Source organism: Biomphalaria glabrata, chromosome 3 (assembly GCF_947242115.1).
Source record: "Biomphalaria glabrata chromosome 3, xgBioGlab47.1, whole genome shotgun sequence".
NCBI lineage: Eukaryota > Metazoa > Mollusca > Gastropoda > Planorbidae > Biomphalaria > Biomphalaria glabrata.
The window spans coordinates 35,822,573-35,841,670 of NC_074713.1; the positions used below are offsets into that span (position 1 = coordinate 35,822,573).

The 19,098-nt window shown below is 41.9% G+C and overlaps 10 protein-coding genes, 4 non-coding genes and 2 pseudogenes across 14 annotated transcripts; 8 read left to right on the forward strand and 8 right to left on the reverse strand.

Annotated features, from left to right (window-relative positions):
* Positions 1–130: 130 nt before the first annotated feature.
* On the reverse strand, positions 131–1,244 carry LOC129925276 (histone H3). The gene has a single exon (XM_056024784.1). The coding sequence runs from the start codon at positions 683–685 to the stop codon at positions 275–277; it is 411 nt and encodes a 136-aa protein (XP_055880759.1). The 5' UTR covers positions 686–1,244; the 3' UTR covers positions 131–274.
* Positions 1,245–1,672: 428 nt separating this feature from the next.
* On the reverse strand, positions 1,673–2,303 carry LOC129925284 (histone H2A). The gene has a single exon (XM_056024793.1). It carries the CDS (start codon positions 2,249–2,251, stop codon positions 1,865–1,867), a length of 387 nt encoding a protein of 128 aa, XP_055880768.1. The 5' UTR covers positions 2,252–2,303; the 3' UTR covers positions 1,673–1,864.
* Positions 2,304–2,455: 152 nt separating this feature from the next.
* Positions 2,456–2,983, forward strand: LOC129925280 (histone H2B, gonadal). The gene has a single exon (XM_056024788.1). It carries the CDS (start codon positions 2,500–2,502, stop codon positions 2,866–2,868), a length of 369 nt encoding a protein of 122 aa, XP_055880763.1. The 5' UTR covers positions 2,456–2,499; the 3' UTR covers positions 2,869–2,983.
* Positions 2,984–3,566: 583 nt separating this feature from the next.
* Positions 3,567–3,685, forward strand: LOC129925526 (5S ribosomal RNA). Its single transcript, XR_008777291.1, has one exon. It is a non-coding gene; the product is annotated as a 5S ribosomal RNA (ribosomal RNA).
* Positions 3,686–3,707: 22 nt separating this feature from the next.
* Positions 3,708–9,310, reverse strand: LOC129925288 (uncharacterized; annotated as a pseudogene).
* Positions 6,499–7,129, reverse strand: LOC129925283 (histone H2A). The gene has a single exon (XM_056024792.1). The coding sequence runs from the start codon at positions 7,075–7,077 to the stop codon at positions 6,691–6,693; it is 387 nt and encodes a 128-aa protein (XP_055880767.1). The 5' UTR covers positions 7,078–7,129; the 3' UTR covers positions 6,499–6,690.
* Positions 7,282–7,809, forward strand: LOC129925279 (histone H2B, gonadal). The gene has a single exon (XM_056024787.1). The coding sequence runs from the start codon at positions 7,326–7,328 to the stop codon at positions 7,692–7,694; it is 369 nt and encodes a 122-aa protein (XP_055880762.1). The 5' UTR covers positions 7,282–7,325; the 3' UTR covers positions 7,695–7,809.
* On the forward strand, positions 8,393–8,511 carry LOC129925527 (5S ribosomal RNA). Its single transcript, XR_008777292.1, has one exon. It is a non-coding gene; the product is annotated as a 5S ribosomal RNA (ribosomal RNA).
* Positions 9,311–9,779: 469 nt separating the features above from the next.
* LOC129925278 (histone H3) lies at positions 9,780–10,508 on the reverse strand. The gene has a single exon (XM_056024786.1). It carries the CDS (start codon positions 10,335–10,337, stop codon positions 9,927–9,929), a length of 411 nt encoding a protein of 136 aa, XP_055880761.1. The 5' UTR covers positions 10,338–10,508; the 3' UTR covers positions 9,780–9,926.
* Positions 10,509–11,325: 817 nt separating this feature from the next.
* Positions 11,326–11,956, reverse strand: LOC129925293 (histone H2A). The gene has a single exon (XM_056024800.1). The coding sequence runs from the start codon at positions 11,902–11,904 to the stop codon at positions 11,518–11,520; it is 387 nt and encodes a 128-aa protein (XP_055880775.1). The 5' UTR covers positions 11,905–11,956; the 3' UTR covers positions 11,326–11,517.
* Positions 11,957–12,108: 152 nt separating this feature from the next.
* Positions 12,109–12,636, forward strand: LOC129925291 (histone H2B, gonadal). Its single transcript, XM_056024798.1, has one exon. The coding sequence runs from the start codon at positions 12,153–12,155 to the stop codon at positions 12,519–12,521; it is 369 nt and encodes a 122-aa protein (XP_055880773.1). The 5' UTR covers positions 12,109–12,152; the 3' UTR covers positions 12,522–12,636.
* A 583-nt stretch (positions 12,637–13,219) lies between these two features.
* On the forward strand, positions 13,220–13,338 carry LOC129925529 (5S ribosomal RNA). The gene has a single exon (XR_008777294.1). It is a non-coding gene; the product is annotated as a 5S ribosomal RNA (ribosomal RNA).
* A 22-nt stretch (positions 13,339–13,360) lies between these two features.
* On the reverse strand, positions 13,361–18,963 carry LOC129925294 (uncharacterized; annotated as a pseudogene).
* LOC129925292 (histone H2A) lies at positions 16,152–16,782 on the reverse strand. The gene has a single exon (XM_056024799.1). It carries the CDS (start codon positions 16,728–16,730, stop codon positions 16,344–16,346), a length of 387 nt encoding a protein of 128 aa, XP_055880774.1. The 5' UTR covers positions 16,731–16,782; the 3' UTR covers positions 16,152–16,343.
* Positions 16,935–17,461, forward strand: LOC129925290 (histone H2B, gonadal). Its single transcript, XM_056024797.1, has one exon. The coding sequence runs from the start codon at positions 16,979–16,981 to the stop codon at positions 17,345–17,347; it is 369 nt and encodes a 122-aa protein (XP_055880772.1). The 5' UTR covers positions 16,935–16,978; the 3' UTR covers positions 17,348–17,461.
* Positions 18,046–18,164, forward strand: LOC129925530 (5S ribosomal RNA). Its single transcript, XR_008777295.1, has one exon. It is a non-coding gene; the product is annotated as a 5S ribosomal RNA (ribosomal RNA).
* Positions 18,964–19,098: the final 135 nt, after the last annotated feature.

Sequence of the window (19,098 nt, forward strand, 5' to 3'; positions counted from 1 at the left end):
GTCTCTAATAAAACATTGTAACTTTTAATAACTAGATATATGGGTCTATTAGAAGGAAATGCCAAAGAGGGTCAGCAAACAAATATACAACGCTATGTCTACGTTTTTGTTTTTCTTTTACCACTCATGCAAAATGTATACATATATTAGAGCTCCGGTGGTGTGTGGTGGCAATAAATGACATAACGTCAACTCAAAAGCTAATTTAGGAATATGTGTTGGTCCTAAAAAGGACCGTTGATGGCTGTTTTGGGGCAAAGAGGGAGGAGTTTGCTTAAGCACGCTCACCACGAATACGTCTGGCAAGCTGGATGTCCTTGGGCATGATTGTGACACGCTTGGCGTGGATGGCACACAAGTTGGTATCTTCAAAGAGACCGACAAGGTAAGCCTCGCTGGCCTCTTGGAGAGCCATAACTGCAGAGCTCTGGAAGCGCAGGTCAGTCTTGAAATCTTGAGCGATCTCACGGACCAAACGTTGGAATGGCAGTTTGCGGATCAGAAGCTCAGTGCTCTTCTGGTAACGACGGATTTCTCTCAGGGCGACAGTGCCGGGCCTGTAACGATGGGGCTTCTTAACACCTCCGGTAGCTGGTGCTGATTTCCTTGCAGCCTTGGTGGCCAGCTGTTTACGTGGTGCCTTACCACCAGTGGATTTACGAGCGGTTTGCTTGGTTCTAGCCATTGCGAAGTTTCGAGCGACTTGATTGAGATCAAGAATGTCTCAGCGCTCGACCGAGTCAAGCTTATATAGGACAGCGTCAGCGCAAATTTAGCCCTGTGCACGACGATTGGTCTATCCGTGAACATCGTTTCTTGATTGGACGTTACATTCTGAACGCGGCTCGCTGCGTCTCGAAAACAAACTATATCGCCGCGGTACTAACAGTAAGAGCTTTTTTTTTTTTTTTCCCACCACAAAATTCCTGTATGATCATGAAAAGGAATAAATATTGTCTTTGATAGAGCTAAAGGAACGAAAACAGAGATGTTTAAACGAATCAGTGATGTTATTTACAGGACAAAGAAAAACATTATCACCACGTTCACTTTATTGAGGCCAACTTGTCGTATTCTTTTCTCCATTCATCATTCATTGGTTTATCTAGAGGTTCCTCGTTCTGATTGGTATATTCGTTCTGTACTCGGTTGGCCTAGTTTTAGTTTGCATTGATTGAAGTTTGAGCCAATGTTAATTCTGTGACTTTTTTCCCCCCATTTTAAGTTGTTGATTACCGATATTAATTTATTTATGTGTGTGTGTGTGTGTGTGTTTTTAAATAATCAACTAAACACCAAAAAAAGTGTGATGGGGATTTTTTTCCTTTTTTTTTTTTTGAAAAACCAAAAAAAAAAAAAAAAAACAACTGATGTTTCTTTTCTTGTGCATAAATGTATTATTGGTTTCTCAATGTAATGTCACAGTTTGATACGCAGCATAGAAGTACAAATTCGCTGTTAGTAGCCAAGCCATTTTATCTTAATTAATTAATTTTTATTTATCAACATCTAAGTGACTTGATTAAACGAACTAATTAATTAAGGAATGAAACATCTGCCTTATAGCCTATGTGTAAAATTTCATTCGTACAGATAATAAAATAAAATTGTGTAAGTAAAATAGTAATGTGCAAAAAAAAAAAAAAAAATTGGGAAACATTTATGGCAATGGGTGAGCGCAGAGCAAACTCAGTTGCGACCTGCATATGTAAATAATAATGTCTAACTACACATAAAATAAACAAATGTAACAGCTCGTTTGTTTGTGAACGTCAAAGCTAATTTTGAAATATGTGGAGGTTGTCCTGAAAAGGACAGTGTGGTGTTGGGGGTGACTTGGGTGGGAGTGGTGTTGAATGACGATTTATGCCTTGCCACCTGGTGTCTTTTGAGACTTCTTGGGCAGAAGTACGGCTTGGATGTTGGGCAAGACACCACCCTGAGCGATGGTGACGCCAGACAGAAGTTTGTTCAACTCCTCGTCGTTTCTGATGGCCAGCTGGAGGTGACGGGGAATGATTCTTGTCTTCTTGTTGTCTCTGGCAGCGTTGCCAGCCAACTCGAGAACTTCGGCAGCCAAATACTCGAGCACTGCAGCGAGGTAAACAGGGGCGCCGGCACCAACACGCTCAGCATAGTTTCCCTTTCTCAACAGACGGTGGATACGACCGACTGGAAACTGAAGTCCAGCCCTGGATGAACGAGACTTGGACTTGCCTTTAACTTTGCCTCCTTTACCGCGTCCGGACATTTTCTTATTCTGTATGTAGAGATGAAACAAGCGCACACAGAAATATGCGAGTGAGACAACAGCGCGCCGCTCGACCCTTTTTATACGAAATCGAGCGGACTTTCGGTTAGTGAGAAAGCAGCGCTCCGATTGGTCCAACGCGCTCGTACTCTGTCGCGTACTCGCCCGATTTCCACGCCGTTTCGTATATAAGGCGACCGCTTCGTCAGTCCCGCTCAGTTTTGTGTATCACGCACAGATCGAAAACCATGCCACCCAAAGTATCGTCAAAGGGAGCCAAGAAAGCCGGCAAGGCTAAAGCCGTACGCACCGGCGATAAGAAGAAGAAGAGGAGGAGAAAGGAAAGCTACAGCATCTACATTTACAAAGTGTTGAAACAAGTGCACCCTGACACTGGTATCTCCTCAAAGGCCATGTCAATCATGAACTCTTTTGTGAATGACATCTTTGAGCGCATCTCAGCCGAGGCTAGCCGTTTGGCTCACTACAACAAACGCAGCACCATCACATCTAGGGAGATCCAGACTGCCGTCCGTCTCTTACTCCCTGGTGAGCTGGCCAAGCACGCTGTCAGTGAGGGTACCAAGGCAGTCACCAAATACACCACTAGCAAATAAAGCAGCCTCCCACCCACCCTTTTTTTTTCTCCCCACACAACGGCCCTTTTTAGGGCCTCCAATTTCTTCACAATTATGCTTGAGTAATGCACAATCTAAACGAGACTAGTTTGTTGTATTCTTTCTGACTGATTCTGGGAAGAAGAGCAAACGAATTATTGCATCAGTAAAACAAGCGTGCAAAATCCTTCCTTTATTGTAATAAATAGCTGGACGAATTACTTTAGTTAGGCCTTGGTTAGTGATAGGAAAGAAAAATAATACTAGAGTGATGTAAACGTTTATAAATTGTACATACATGACAAAGGATAGAAGAATAACATACATAACATACGCCAGTCATTCCCTCTTCACGTTCACAAAAAAAGCGAGAGCTTTAATCTAGTAGCAATAGCAGACGACCGCGCCGATTACGACTAGAGTTGACCAATCAGAAAGCCAACGCTTAAAATAGACCCACAAAAAAAAAAAAAAAAATGTTCTGAGAGAAAGCGGCGAGGTTGAAGAAAAAAAAAAATATACAGCCAGCGGTTGGGTTGGAAAAGAAAGAGTGTTTACTTTGAATTTTCTGGTAGGCCATCAATATTAACTGATCACTTAACCACCTTGCACAATAACAAAGAAACAAACAAAAAGGTCAACAAAAAAAAATAATAATAGAAAATAACTATATATACATACTACTCCTCCTGAACAGTGTCTACGGCCATACCACGTTGAAAATACCGGTTCTCGTCCGATCACCGAAGTCAAGCAACGTCGGGCGTGGTTAGTACTTAGATGGGTGACCGCTTGGGAACACCACGTGTTGTAGACATTTTTTTTTTTTTTTTTCGATATTTAAAAATTATTTATCATTTACTACATATTATGCCCTTAGACGCGCCGCATTTTCTTTTAATTCTTATTTTTTAAGATTAGTGTTTTTTTGTTTTCTAAAAATCAAGCAGAGAAATTGTATAGCTTTAATAATAATAATAAAGGCTGTGAATAGCATACTTAATTTTGAATTTATACTACTGCTATTGAAGATCTTTTGCAAAATCAACGTTGATGTACAATTAAAAACAAATGGTCTAAACACATGTAAGAAAAGTACAGAGCGAGCTAATAGAAATACATTAAAAATAATTATGTGGCTGTGTCATAAGGTTGGCATTATACATGCATTTGACTCAAGCTTATTCGTGAAAATTTGGGATGGCCCTGATAAGGGCCGGTGTTTTCTTGACAGGTGTGAGATGCAGCGTTCGAGATGGTTTAACCACCAAAGCCGTACAGGGTACGTCCTTGGCGTTTCAATGCGTAGACCACATCCATAGCAGTGACAGTCTTCCTCTTAGCATGCTCAGTGTAGGTGACGGCATCCCTGATGACATTTTCAAGGAAAACCTTCAGGACACCTCTGGTTTCTTCATAGATCAGACCAGAGATACGTTTGACACCACCTCTGCGAGCAAGACGACGGATGGCAGGCTTAGTGATACCCTGGATGTTATCACGCAATACTTTGCGGTGACGCTTGGCGCCTCCTTTGCCTAAGCCCTTTCCACCTTTACCACGTCCAGACATGTTGATGTAGTAGATTTTTACCGAATCGACTGACTGAACGACGCGGGCACACTTCTATTTATACTGACGACGCGCTTGGCTCACTCAACGTGGCGGACGTCGATTGTCATTGGTTACTCCTCGCACCACAGTCCACTAATGGGAACCAATCAGGTTGTAGCTTCAGGGCGCTTACATTCACGAATGAATCACTACCGTACCAAAGAACTACTCTACCTTCCCCCCCCCCCCTCCCTCTCATCCAAATAACAACAGAAATAGTTCTCCCACTCTCAACCGAATAGGAAGAGTACTTTCTCAACGATTTATACCCATCAAACGTAGTTTTAAATGTAATGTTATTCATATCTTGTTGCAAAAACACCAACAAGATTAATTTTGTTTTTGTCTCTAATAAAACATTGTAACTTTTAATAACTAGATATATGGGTCTATTAGAAGGAAATGCCAAAGAGGGTCAGCAAACAAATATACAACGCTATGTCTACGTTTTTGTTTTTCTTTTACCACTCATGCAAAATGTATACATATATTAGAGCTCCGGTGGTGTGTGGTGGCAATAAATGACATAACGTCAACTCAAAAGCTAATTTAGGAATATGTGTTGGTCCTAAAAAGGACCGTTGATGGCTGTTTTGGGGCAAAGAGGGAGGAGTTTGCTTAAGCACGCTCACCACGAATACGTCTGGCAAGCTGGATGTCCTTGGGCATGATTGTGACACGCTTGGCGTGGATGGCACACAAGTTGGTATCTTCAAAGAGACCGACAAGGTAAGCCTCGCTGGCCTCTTGGAGAGCCATAACTGCAGAGCTCTGGAAGCGCAGGTCAGTCTTGAAATCTTGAGCGATCTCACGGACCAAACGTTGGAATGGCAGTTTGCGGATCAGAAGCTCAGTGCTCTTCTGGTAACGACGGATTTCTCTCAGGGCGACAGTGCCGGGCCTGTAACGATGGGGCTTCTTAACACCTCCGGTAGCTGGTGCTGATTTCCTTGCAGCCTTGGTGGCCAGCTGTTTACGTGGTGCCTTACCACCAGTGGATTTACGAGCGGTTTGCTTGGTTCTAGCCATTGCGAAGTTTCGAGCGACTTGATTGAGATCAAGAATGTCTCAGCGCTCGACCGAGTCAAGCTTATATAGGACAGCGTCAGCGCAAATTTAGCCCTGTGCACGACGATTGGTCTATCCGTGAACATCGTTTCTTGATTGGACGTTACATTCTGAACGCGGCTCGCTGCGTCTCGAAAACAAACTATATCGCCGCGGTACTAACAGTAAGAGCTTTTTTTTTTTTTTTCCCACCACAAAATTCCTGTATGATCATGAAAAGGAATAAATATTGTCTTTGATAGAGCTAAAGGAACGAAAACAGAGATGTTTAAACGAATCAGTGATGTTATTTACAGGACAAAGAAAAACATTATCACCACGTTCACTTTATTGAGGCCAACTTGTCGTATTCTTTTCTCCATTCATCATTCATTGGTTTATCTAGAGGTTCCTCGTTCTGATTGGTATATTCGTTCTGTACTCGGTTGGCCTAGTTTTAGTTTGCATTGATTGAAGTTTGAGCCAATGTTAATTCTGTGACTTTTTTCCCCCCATTTTAAGTTGTTGATTACCGATATTAATTTATTTATGTGTGTGTGTGTGTGTGTGTTTTTAAATAATCAACTAAACACCAAAAAAAGTGTGATGGGGATTTTTTTCCTTTTTTTTTTTTTGAAAAACCAAAAAAAAAAAAAAAAAACAACTGATGTTTCTTTTCTTGTGCATAAATGTATTATTGGTTTCTCAATGTAATGTCACAGTTTGATACGCAGCATAGAAGTACAAATTCGCTGTTAGTAGCCAAGCCATTTTATCTTAATTAATTAATTTTTATTTATCAACATCTAAGTGACTTGATTAAACGAACTAATTAATTAAGGAATGAAACATCTGCCTTATAGCCTATGTGTAAAATTTCATTCGTACAGATAATAAAATAAAATTGTGTAAGTAAAATAGTAATGTGCAAAAAAAAAAAAAAAAATTGGGAAACATTTATGGCAATGGGTGAGCGCAGAGCAAACTCAGTTGCGACCTGCATATGTAAATAATAATGTCTAACTACACATAAAATAAACAAATGTAACAGCTCGTTTGTTTGTGAACGTCAAAGCTAATTTTGAAATATGTGGAGGTTGTCCTGAAAAGGACAGTGTGGTGTTGGGGGTGACTTGGGTGGGAGTGGTGTTGAATGACGATTTATGCCTTGCCACCTGGTGTCTTTTGAGACTTCTTGGGCAGAAGTACGGCTTGGATGTTGGGCAAGACACCACCCTGAGCGATGGTGACGCCAGACAGAAGTTTGTTCAACTCCTCGTCGTTTCTGATGGCCAGCTGGAGGTGACGGGGAATGATTCTTGTCTTCTTGTTGTCTCTGGCAGCGTTGCCAGCCAACTCGAGAACTTCGGCAGCCAAATACTCGAGCACTGCAGCGAGGTAAACAGGGGCGCCGGCACCAACACGCTCAGCATAGTTTCCCTTTCTCAACAGACGGTGGATACGACCGACTGGAAACTGAAGTCCAGCCCTGGATGAACGAGACTTGGACTTGCCTTTAACTTTGCCTCCTTTACCGCGTCCGGACATTTTCTTATTCTGTATGTAGAGATGAAACAAGCGCACACAGAAATATGCGAGTGAGACAACAGCGCGCCGCTCGACCCTTTTTATACGAAATCGAGCGGACTTTCGGTTAGTGAGAAAGCAGCGCTCCGATTGGTCCAACGCGCTCGTACTCTGTCGCGTACTCGCCCGATTTCCACGCCGTTTCGTATATAAGGCGACCGCTTCGTCAGTCCCGCTCAGTTTTGTGTATCACGCACAGATCGAAAACCATGCCACCCAAAGTATCGTCAAAGGGAGCCAAGAAAGCCGGCAAGGCTAAAGCCGTACGCACCGGCGATAAGAAGAAGAAGAGGAGGAGAAAGGAAAGCTACAGCATCTACATTTACAAAGTGTTGAAACAAGTGCACCCTGACACTGGTATCTCCTCAAAGGCCATGTCAATCATGAACTCTTTTGTGAATGACATCTTTGAGCGCATCTCAGCCGAGGCTAGCCGTTTGGCTCACTACAACAAACGCAGCACCATCACATCTAGGGAGATCCAGACTGCCGTCCGTCTCTTACTCCCTGGTGAGCTGGCCAAGCACGCTGTCAGTGAGGGTACCAAGGCAGTCACCAAATACACCACTAGCAAATAAAGCAGCCTCCCACCCACCCTTTTTTTTTCTCCCCACACAACGGCCCTTTTTAGGGCCTCCAATTTCTTCACAATTATGCTTGAGTAATGCACAATCTAAACGAGACTAGTTTGTTGTATTCTTTCTGACTGATTCTGGGAAGAAGAGCAAACGAATTATTGCATCAGTAAAACAAGCGTGCAAAATCCTTCCTTTATTGTAATAAATAGCTGGACGAATTACTTTAGTTAGGCCTTGGTTAGTGATAGGAAAGAAAAATAATACTAGAGTGATGTAAACGTTTATAAATTGTACATACATGACAAAGGATAGAAGAATAACATACATAACATACGCCAGTCATTCCCTCTTCACGTTCACAAAAAAAGCGAGAGCTTTAATCTAGTAGCAATAGCAGACGACCGCGCCGATTACGACTAGAGTTGACCAATCAGAAAGCCAACGCTTAAAATAGACCCACAAAAAAAAAAAAAAAAATGTTCTGAGAGAAAGCGGCGAGGTTGAAGAAAAAAAAAAATATACAGCCAGCGGTTGGGTTGGAAAAGAAAGAGTGTTTACTTTGAATTTTCTGGTAGGCCATCAATATTAACTGATCACTTAACCACCTTGCACAATAACAAAGAAACAAACAAAAAGGTCAACAAAAAAAAATAATAATAGAAAATAACTATATATACATACTACTCCTCCTGAACAGTGTCTACGGCCATACCACGTTGAAAATACCGGTTCTCGTCCGATCACCGAAGTCAAGCAACGTCGGGCGTGGTTAGTACTTAGATGGGTGACCGCTTGGGAACACCACGTGTTGTAGACATTTTTTTTTTTTTTTTTCGATATTTAAAAATTATTTATCATTTACTACATATTATGCCCTTAGACGCGCCGCATTTTCTTTTAATTCTTATTTTTTAAGATTAGTGTTTTTTTGTTTTCTAAAAATCAAGCAGAGAAATTGTATAGCTTTAATAATAATAATAAAGGCTGTGAATAGCATACTTAATTTTGAATTTATACTACTGCTATTGAAGATCTTTTGCAAAATCAACGTTGATGTACAATTAAAAACAAATGGTCTAAACACATGTAAGAAAAGTACAGAGCGAGCTAATAGAAATACATTAAAAATAATTATGTGGCTGTGTCATAAGGTTGGCATTATACATGCATTTGACTCAAGCTTATTCGTGAAAATTTGGGATGGCCCTGATAAGGGCCGGTGTTTTCTTGACAGGTGTGAGATGCAGCGTTCGAGATGGTTTAACCACCAAAGCCGTACAGGGTACGTCCTTGGCGTTTCAATGCGTAGACCACATCCATAGCAGTGACAGTCTTCCTCTTAGCATGCTCAGTGTAGGTGACGGCATCCCTGATGACATTTTCAAGGAAAACCTTCAGGACACCTCTGGTTTCTTCATAGATCAGACCAGAGATACGTTTGACACCACCTCTGCGAGCAAGACGACGGATGGCAGGCTTAGTGATACCCTGGATGTTATCACGCAATACTTTGCGGTGACGCTTGGCGCCTCCTTTGCCTAAGCCCTTTCCACCTTTACCACGTCCAGACATGTTGATGTAGTAGATTTTTACCGAATCGACTGACTGAACGACGCGGGCACACTTCTATTTATACTGACGACGCGCTTGGCTCACTCAACGTGGCGGACGTCGATTGTCATTGGTTACTCCTCGCACCACAGTCCACTAATGGGAACCAATCAGGTTGTAGCTTCAGGGCGCTTACATTCACGAATGAATCACTACCGTACCAAAGAACTACTCTACCTTCCCCCCCCCCCCTCCCTCTCATCCAAATAACAACAGAAATAGTTCTCCCACTCTCAACCGAATAGGAAGAGTACTTTCTCAACGATTTATACCCATCAAACGTAGTTTTAAATGTAATGTTATTCATATCTTGTTGCAAAAACACCAACAAGATTAATTTTGTTTTTGTCTCTAATAAAACATTGTAACTTTTAATAACTAGATATATGGGTCTATTAGAAGGAAATGCCAAAGAGGGTCAGCAAACAAATATACAACGCTATGTCTACGTTTTTGTTTTTCTTTTACCACTCATGCAAAATGTATACATATATTAGAGCTCCGGTGGTGTGTGGTGGCAATAAATGACATAACGTCAACTCAAAAGCTAATTTAGGAATATGTGTTGGTCCTAAAAAGGACCGTTGATGGCTGTTTTGGGGCAAAGAGGGAGGAGTTTGCTTAAGCACGCTCACCACGAATACGTCTGGCAAGCTGGATGTCCTTGGGCATGATTGTGACACGCTTGGCGTGGATGGCACACAAGTTGGTATCTTCAAAGAGACCGACAAGGTAAGCCTCGCTGGCCTCTTGGAGAGCCATAACTGCAGAGCTCTGGAAGCGCAGGTCAGTCTTGAAATCTTGAGCGATCTCACGGACCAAACGTTGGAATGGCAGTTTGCGGATCAGAAGCTCAGTGCTCTTCTGGTAACGACGGATTTCTCTCAGGGCGACAGTGCCGGGCCTGTAACGATGGGGCTTCTTAACACCTCCGGTAGCTGGTGCTGATTTCCTTGCAGCCTTGGTGGCCAGCTGTTTACGTGGTGCCTTACCACCAGTGGATTTACGAGCGGTTTGCTTGGTTCTAGCCATTGCGAAGTTTCGAGCGACTTGATTGAGATCAAGAATGTCTCAGCGCTCGACCGAGTCAAGCTTATATAGGACAGCGTCAGCGCAAATTTAGCCCTGTGCACGACGATTGGTCTATCCGTGAACATCGTTTCTTGATTGGACGTTACATTCTGAACGCGGCTCGCTGCGTCTCGAAAACAAACTATATCGCCGCGGTACTAACAGTAAGAGCTTTTTTTTTTTTTTTCCCACCACAAAATTCCTGTATGATCATGAAAAGGAATAAATATTGTCTTTGGATAGAGCTAAAGGAACGAAAACAGAGATGTTTAAACGAATCAGTGATGTTATTTACAGGACAAAGAAAAACATTATCACCACGTTCACTTTATTGAGGCCAACTTGTCGTATTCTTTTCTCCATTCATCATTCATTGGTTTATCTAGAGGTTCCTCGTTCTGATTGGTATATTCGTTCTGTACTCGGTTGGCCTAGTTTTAGTTTGCATTGATTGAAGTTTGAGCCAATGTTAATTCTGTGACTTTTTTCCCCCCATTTTAAGTTGTTGATTACCGATATTAATTTATTTATGTGTGTGTGTGTGTGTGTGTTTTTAAATAATCAACTAAACACCAAAAAAAGTGTGATGGGGATTTTTTTCCTTTTTTTTTTTTTGAAAAACCAAAAAAAAAAAAAAAAAACAACTGATGTTTCTTTTCTTGTGCATAAATGTATTATTGGTTTCTCAATGTAATGTCACAGTTTGATACGCAGCATAGAAGTACAAATTCGCTGTTAGTAGCCAAGCCATTTTATCTTAATTAATTAATTTTTATTTATCAACATCTAAGTGACTTGATTAAACGAACTAATTAATTAAGGAATGAAACATCTGCCTTATAGCCTATGTGTAAAATTTCATTCGTACAGATAATAAAATAAAATTGTGTAAGTAAAATAGTAATGTGCAAAAAAAAAAAAAAAAATTGGGAAACATTTATGGCAATGGGTGAGCGCAGAGCAAACTCAGTTGCGACCTGCATATGTAAATAATAATGTCTAACTACACATAAAATAAACAAATGTAACAGCTCGTTTGTTTGTGAACGTCAAAGCTAATTTTGAAATATGTGGAGGTTGTCCTGAAAAGGACAGTGTGGTGTTGGGGGTGACTTGGGTGGGAGTGGTGTTGAATGACGATTTATGCCTTGCCACCTGGTGTCTTTTGAGACTTCTTGGGCAGAAGTACGGCTTGGATGTTGGGCAAGACACCACCCTGAGCGATGGTGACGCCAGACAGAAGTTTGTTCAACTCCTCGTCGTTTCTGATGGCCAGCTGGAGGTGACGGGGAATGATTCTTGTCTTCTTGTTGTCTCTGGCAGCGTTGCCAGCCAACTCGAGAACTTCGGCAGCCAAATACTCGAGCACTGCAGCGAGGTAAACAGGGGCGCCGGCACCAACACGCTCAGCATAGTTTCCCTTTCTCAACAGACGGTGGATACGACCGACTGGAAACTGAAGTCCAGCCCTGGATGAACGAGACTTGGACTTGCCTTTAACTTTGCCTCCTTTACCGCGTCCGGACATTTTCTTATTCTGTATGTAGAGATGAAACAAGCGCACACAGAAATATGCGAGTGAGACAACAGCGCGCCGCTCGACCCTTTTTATACGAAATCGAGCGGACTTTCGGTTAGTGAGAAAGCAGCGCTCCGATTGGTCCAACGCGCTCGTACTCTGTCGCGTACTCGCCCGATTTCCACGCCGTTTCGTATATAAGGCGACCGCTTCGTCAGTCCCGCTCAGTTTTGTGTATCACGCACAGATCGAAAACCATGCCACCCAAAGTATCGTCAAAGGGAGCCAAGAAAGCCGGCAAGGCTAAAGCCGTACGCACCGGCGATAAGAAGAAGAAGAGGAGGAGAAAGGAAAGCTACAGCATCTACATTTACAAAGTGTTGAAACAAGTGCACCCTGACACTGGTATCTCCTCAAAGGCCATGTCAATCATGAACTCTTTTGTGAATGACATCTTTGAGCGCATCTCAGCCGAGGCTAGCCGTTTGGCTCACTACAACAAACGCAGCACCATCACATCTAGGGAGATCCAGACTGCCGTCCGTCTCTTACTCCCTGGTGAGCTGGCCAAGCACGCTGTCAGTGAGGGTACCAAGGCAGTCACCAAATACACCACTAGCAAATAAAGCAGCCTCCCACCCACCCTTTTTTTTTCTCCCCACACAACGGCCCTTTTTAGGGCCTCCAATTTCTTCACAATTATGCTTGAGTAATGCACAATCTAAACGAGACTAGTTTGTTGTATTCTTTCTGACTGATTCTGGGAAGAAGAGCAAACGAATTATTGCATCAGTAAAACAAGCGTGCAAAATCCTTCCTTTATTGTAATAAATAGCTGGACGAATTACTTTAGTTAGGCCTTGGTTAGTGATAGGAAAGAAAAATAATACTAGAGTGATGTAAACGTTTATAAATTGTACATACATGACAAAGGATAGAAGAATAACATACATAACATACGCCAGTCATTCCCTCTTCACGTTCACAAAAAAAGCGAGAGCTTTAATCTAGTAGCAATAGCAGACGACCGCGCCGATTACGACTAGAGTTGACCAATCAGAAAGCCAACGCTTAAAATAGACCCACAAAAAAAAAAAAAAAAATGTTCTGAGAGAAAGCGGCGAGGTTGAAGAAAAAAAAAAATATACAGCCAGCGGTTGGGTTGGAAAAGAAAGAGTGTTTACTTTGAATTTTCTGGTAGGCCATCAATATTAACTGATCACTTAACCACCTTGCACAATAACAAAGAAACAAACAAAAAGGTCAACAAAAAAAAATAATAATAGAAAATAACTATATATACATACTACTCCTCCTGAACAGTGTCTACGGCCATACCACGTTGAAAATACCGGTTCTCGTCCGATCACCGAAGTCAAGCAACGTCGGGCGTGGTTAGTACTTAGATGGGTGACCGCTTGGGAACACCACGTGTTGTAGACATTTTTTTTTTTTTTTTTCGATATTTAAAAATTATTTATCATTTACTACATATTATGCCCTTAGACGCGCCGCATTTTCTTTTAATTCTTATTTTTTAAGATTAGTGTTTTTTTGTTTTCTAAAAATCAAGCAGAGAAATTGTATAGCTTTAATAATAATAATAAAGGCTGTGAATAGCATACTTAATTTTGAATTTATACTACTGCTATTGAAGATCTTTTGCAAAATCAACGTTGATGTACAATTAAAAACAAATGGTCTAAACACATGTAAGAAAAGTACAGAGCGAGCTAATAGAAATACATTAAAAATAATTATGTGGCTGTGTCATAAGGTTGGCATTATACATGCATTTGACTCAAGCTTATTCGTGAAAATTTGGGATGGCCCTGATAAGGGCCGGTGTTTTCTTGACAGGTGTGAGATGCAGCGTTCGAGATGGTTTAACCACCAAAGCCGTACAGGGTACGTCCTTGGCGTTTCAATGCGTAGACCACATCCATAGCAGTGACAGTCTTCCTCTTAGCATGCTCAGTGTAGGTGACGGCATCCCTGATGACATTTTCAAGGAAAACCTTCAGGACACCTCTGGTTTCTTCATAGATCAGACCAGAGATACGTTTGACACCACCTCTGCGAGCAAGACGACGGATGGCAGGCTTAGTGATACCCTGGATGTTATCACGCAATACTTTGCGGTGACGCTTGGCGCCTCCTTTGCCTAAGCCCTTTCCACCTTTACCACGTCCAGACATGTTGATGTAGTAGATTTTTACCGAATCGACTGACTGAACGACGCGGGCACACTTCTATTTATACTGACGACGCGCTTGGCTCACTCAACGTGGCGGACGTCGATTGTCATTGGTTACTCCTCGCACCACAGTCCACTAATGGGAACCAATCAGGTTGTAGCTTCAGGGCGCTTACATTCACGAATGAATCACTACCGTACCAAAGAACTACTCTACCTTCCCCCCCCCCCCTCCCTCTCATCCAAATAACAACAGAAATAGTTCTCCCACTCTCAACCGAATAGGAAGAGTACTTTCTCAACGATTTATACCCATCAAACGTAGTTTTAAATGTAATGTTATTCATATCTTGTTGCAAAAACACCAACAAGATTAATTTTGTTTTTGTCTCTAATAAAACATTGTAACTTTTAATAACTAGATATATGGGTCTATTAGAAGGAAATGCCAAAGAGGGTCAGCAAACAAATATACAACGCTATGTCTACGTTTTTGTTTTTCTTTTACCACTCATGCAAAATGTATACATATATTAGAGCTCCGGTGGTGTGTGGTGGCAATAAATGACATAACGTCAACTCAAAAGCTAATTTAGGAATATGTGTTGGTCCTAAAAAGGACCGTTGATGGCTGTTTTGGGGCAAAGAGGGAGGAGTTTGCTTAAGCACGCTCACCACGAATACGTCTGGCAAGCTGGATGTCCTTGGGCATGATTGTGACACGCTTGGCGTGGATGGCACACAAGTTGGTATCTTCAAAGAGACCGACAAGGTAAGCCTCGCTGGCCTCTTGGAGAGCCATAACTGCAGAGCTCTGGAAGCGCAGGTCAGTCTTGAAATCTTGAGCGATCTCACGGACCAAACGTTGGAATGGCAGTTTGCGGATCAGAAGCTCAGTGCTCTTCTGGTAACGACGGATTTCTCTCAGGGCGACAGTGCCGGGCCTGTAACGATGGGGCTTCTTAACACCTCCGGTAGCTGGTGCTGATTTCCTTGCAGCCTTGGTGGCCAGCTGTTTACGTGGTGCCTTACCACCAGTGGATTTACGAGCGGTTTGCTTGGTTCTAGCCATTGCGAAGTTTCGAGCGACTTGATTGAGATCAAGAATGTCTCAGCGCTCGACCGAGTCAAGCTTATATAGGACAGCGTCAGCGCAAATTTAGCCCTGTGCACGACGATTGGTCTATCCGTGAACATCGTTTCTTGATTGGACGTTACATTCTGAACGCGGCTCGCTGCGTCTCGAAAACAAACTATATCGCCGCGGTACTAACAGTAAGAGCTTTTTTTTTTTTTTTCCCACCACAAAATTCCTGTATGATCATGAAAAGGAATAAATATTGTCTTTGATAGAGCTAAAGGAACGAAAACAGAGATGTTTAAACGAATCAGTGATGTTATTTACAGGACAAAGAAAAACATTATCACCACGTTCACTTTATTGAGGCCAACTTGTCGTATTCTTTTCTCCATTCATCATTCATTGGTTTATCTAGAGGTTCCTCGTTCTGATTGGTATATTCGTTCTGTACTCGGTTGGCCTAGTTTTAGTTTGCATTGATTGAAGTTTGAGCCAATGTTAATTCTGTGACTTTTTTCCCCCCATTTTAAGTTGTTGATTACCGATATTAATTTATTTATGTGTGTGTGTGTGTGTGTGTTTTTAAATAATCAACTAAACACCAAAAAAAGTGTGATGGGGATTTTTTTCCTTTTTTTTTTTTTGAAAAACCAAAAAAAAAAAAAAAAAACAACTGATGTTTCTTTTCTTGTGCATAAATGTATTATTGGTTTCTCAATGTAATGTCACAGTTTGATACGCAGCATAGAAGTACAAATTCGCTGTTAGTAGCCAAGCCATTTTATCTTAATTAATTAATTTTTATTTATCAACATCTAAGTGACTTGATTAAACGAACTAATTAATTAAGGAATGAAACATCTGCCTTATAGCCTATGTGTAAAATTTCATTCGTACAGATAATAAAATAAAATTGTGTAAGTAAAATAGTAATGTGCAAAAAAAAAAAAAAAAATTGGGAAACATTTATGGCAATGGGTGAGCGCAGAGCAAACTCAGTTGCGACCTGCATATGTAAATAATAATGTCTAACTACACATAAAATAAACAAATGTAACAGCTCGTTTGTTTGTGAACGTCAAAGCTAATTTTGAAATATGTGGAGGTTGTCCTGAAAAGGACAGTGTGGTGTTGGGGGTGACTTGGGTGGGAGTGGTGTTGAATGACGATTTATGCCTTGCCACCTGGTGTCTTTTGAGACTTCTTGGGCAGAAGTACGGCTTGGATGTTGGGCAAGACACCACCCTGAGCGATGGTGACGCCAGACAGAAGTTTGTTCAACTCCTCGTCGTTTCTGATGGCCAGCTGGAGGTGACGGGGAATGATTCTTGTCTTCTTGTTGTCTCTGGCAGCGTTGCCAGCCAACTCGAGAACTTCGGCAGCCAAATACTCGAGCACTGCAGCGAGGTAAACAGGGGCGCCGGCACCAACACGCTCAGCATAGTTTCCCTTTCTCAACAGACGGTGGATACGACCGACTGGAAACTGAAGTCCAGCCCTGGATGAACGAGACTTGGACTTGCCTTTAACTTTGCCTCCTTTACCGCGTCCGGACATTTTCTTATTCTGTATGTAGAGATGAAACAAGCGCACACAGAAATATGCGAGTGAGACAACAGCGCGCCGCTCGACCCTTTTTATACGAAATCGAGCGGACTTTCGGTTAGTGAGAAAGCAGCGCTCCGATTGGTCCAACGCGCTCGTACTCTGTCGCGTACTCGCCCGATTTCCACGCCGTTTCGTATATAAGGCGACCGCTTCGTCAGTCCCGCTCAGTTTTGTGTATCACGCACAGATCGAAAACCATGCCACCCAAAGTATCGTCAAAGGGAGCCAAGAAAGCCGGCAAGGCTAAAGCCGTACGCACCGGCGATAAGAAGAAGAAGAGGAGGAGAAAGGAAAGCTACAGCATCTACATTTACAAAGTGTTGAAACAAGTGCACCCTGACACTGGTATCTCCTCAAAGGCCATGTCAATCATGAACTCTTTTGTGAATGACATCTTTGAGCGCATCTCAGCCGAGGCTAGCCGTTTGGCTCACTACAACAAACGCAGCACCATCACATCTAGGGAGATCCAGACTGCCGTCCGTCTCTTACTCCCTGGTGAGCTGGCCAAGCACGCTGTCAGTGAGGGTACCAAGGCAGTCACCAAATACACCACTAGCAAATAAAGCAGCCTCCCACCCACCCTTTTTTTTTCTCCCCACACAACGGCCCTTTTTAGGGCCTCCAATTTCTTCACAATTATGCTTGAGTAATGCACAATCTAAACGAGACTAGTTTGTTGTATTCTTTCTGACTGATTCTGGGAAGAAGAGCAAACGAATTATTGCATCAGTAAAACAAGCGTGCAAAATCCTTCCTTTATTGTAATAAATAGCTGGACGAATTACTTTAGTTAGGCCTTGGTTAGTGATAGGAAAGAAAAATAATACTAGAGTGATGTAAACGTTTATAAATTGTACATACATGACAAAGGATAGAAGAATAACATACATAACATACGCCAGTCATTCCCTCTTCACGTTCACAAAAAAAGCGAGAGCTTTAATCTAGTAGCAATAGCAGACGACCGCGCCGATTACGACTAGAGTTGACCAATCAGAAAGCCAACGCTTAAAATAGACCCACAAAAAAAAAAAAAAAAATGTTCTGAGAGAAAGCGGCGAGGTTGAAGAAAAAAAAAAATATACAGCCAGCGGTTGGGTTGGAAAAGAAAGAGTGTTTACTTTGAATTTTCTGGTAGGCCATCAATATTAACTGATCACTTAACCACCTTGCACAATAACAAAGAAACAAACAAAAAGGTCAACAAAAAAAAATAATAATAGAAAATAACTATATATACATACTACTCCTCCTGAACAGTGTCTACGGCCATACCACGTTGAAAATACCGGTTCTCGTCCGATCACCGAAGTCAAGCAACGTCGGGCGTGGTTAGTACTTAGATGGGTGACCGCTTGGGAACACCACGTGTTGTAGACATTTTTTTTTTTTTTTTTCGATATTTAAAAATTATTTATCATTTACTACATATTATGCCCTTAGACGCGCCGCATTTTCTTTTAATTCTTATTTTTTAAGATTAGTGTTTTTTTGTTTTCTAAAAATCAAGCAGAGAAATTGTATAGCTTTAATAATAATAATAAAGGCTGTGAATAGCATACTTAATTTTGAATTTATACTACTGCTATTGAAGATCTTTTGCAAAATCAACGTTGATGTACAATTAAAAACAAATGGTCTAAACACATGTAAGAAAAGTACAGAGCGAGCTAATAGAAATACATTAAAAATAATTATGTGGCTGTGTCATAAGGTTGGCATTATACATGCATTTGACTCAAGCTTATTCGTGAAAATTTGGGATGGCCCTGATAAGGGCCGGTGTTTTCTTGACAGGTGTGAGATGCAGCGTTCGAGATGGTTTAACCACCAAAGCCGTACAGGGTACGTCCTTGGCGTTTCAATGCGTAGACCACATCCATAGCAGTGACAGTCTTCCTCTTAGCATGCTCAGTGTAGGTGACGGCATCCCTGATGACATTTTCAAGGAAAACCTTCAGGACACCTCTGGTTTCTTCATAGATCAGACCAGAGATACGTTTGACACCACCTCTGCGAGCAAGACGACGGATGGCAGGCTTAGTGATACCCTGGATGTTATCACGCAATACTTTGCGGTGACGCTTGGCGCCTCCTTTGCCTAAGCCCTTTCCACCTTTACCACGTCCAGACATGTTGATGTAGTAGATTTTTACCGAATCGACTGACTGAACGACGCGGGCACACTTCTATTTATACTGACGACGCGCTTGGCTCACTCAACGTGGCGGACGTCGATTGTCATTGGTTACTCCTCGCACCACAGTCCACTAATGGGAACCAATCAGGTTGTAGCTTCAGGGCGCTTACATTC

Excerpts from the sequence above, each read along its gene's own strand:
- LOC129925276 (XM_056024784.1), bottom strand. The coding sequence starts at position 685 with ATGGCTAGAACCAAGCAAACCGCTCGTAAATCCACTGGTGGTAAGGCA.
- LOC129925284 (XM_056024793.1), bottom strand. The coding sequence starts at position 2,251 with ATGTCCGGACGCGGTAAAGGAGGCAAAGTTAAAGGCAAGTCCAAGTCT.
- LOC129925280 (XM_056024788.1), top strand. The coding sequence starts at position 2,500 with ATGCCACCCAAAGTATCGTCAAAGGGAGCCAAGAAAGCCGGCAAGGCT.
- LOC129925283 (XM_056024792.1), bottom strand. The coding sequence starts at position 7,077 with ATGTCCGGACGCGGTAAAGGAGGCAAAGTTAAAGGCAAGTCCAAGTCT.
- LOC129925279 (XM_056024787.1), top strand. The coding sequence starts at position 7,326 with ATGCCACCCAAAGTATCGTCAAAGGGAGCCAAGAAAGCCGGCAAGGCT.
- LOC129925278 (XM_056024786.1), bottom strand. The coding sequence starts at position 10,337 with ATGGCTAGAACCAAGCAAACCGCTCGTAAATCCACTGGTGGTAAGGCA.
- LOC129925293 (XM_056024800.1), bottom strand. The coding sequence starts at position 11,904 with ATGTCCGGACGCGGTAAAGGAGGCAAAGTTAAAGGCAAGTCCAAGTCT.
- LOC129925291 (XM_056024798.1), top strand. The coding sequence starts at position 12,153 with ATGCCACCCAAAGTATCGTCAAAGGGAGCCAAGAAAGCCGGCAAGGCT.
- LOC129925292 (XM_056024799.1), bottom strand. The coding sequence starts at position 16,730 with ATGTCCGGACGCGGTAAAGGAGGCAAAGTTAAAGGCAAGTCCAAGTCT.
- LOC129925290 (XM_056024797.1), top strand. The coding sequence starts at position 16,979 with ATGCCACCCAAAGTATCGTCAAAGGGAGCCAAGAAAGCCGGCAAGGCT.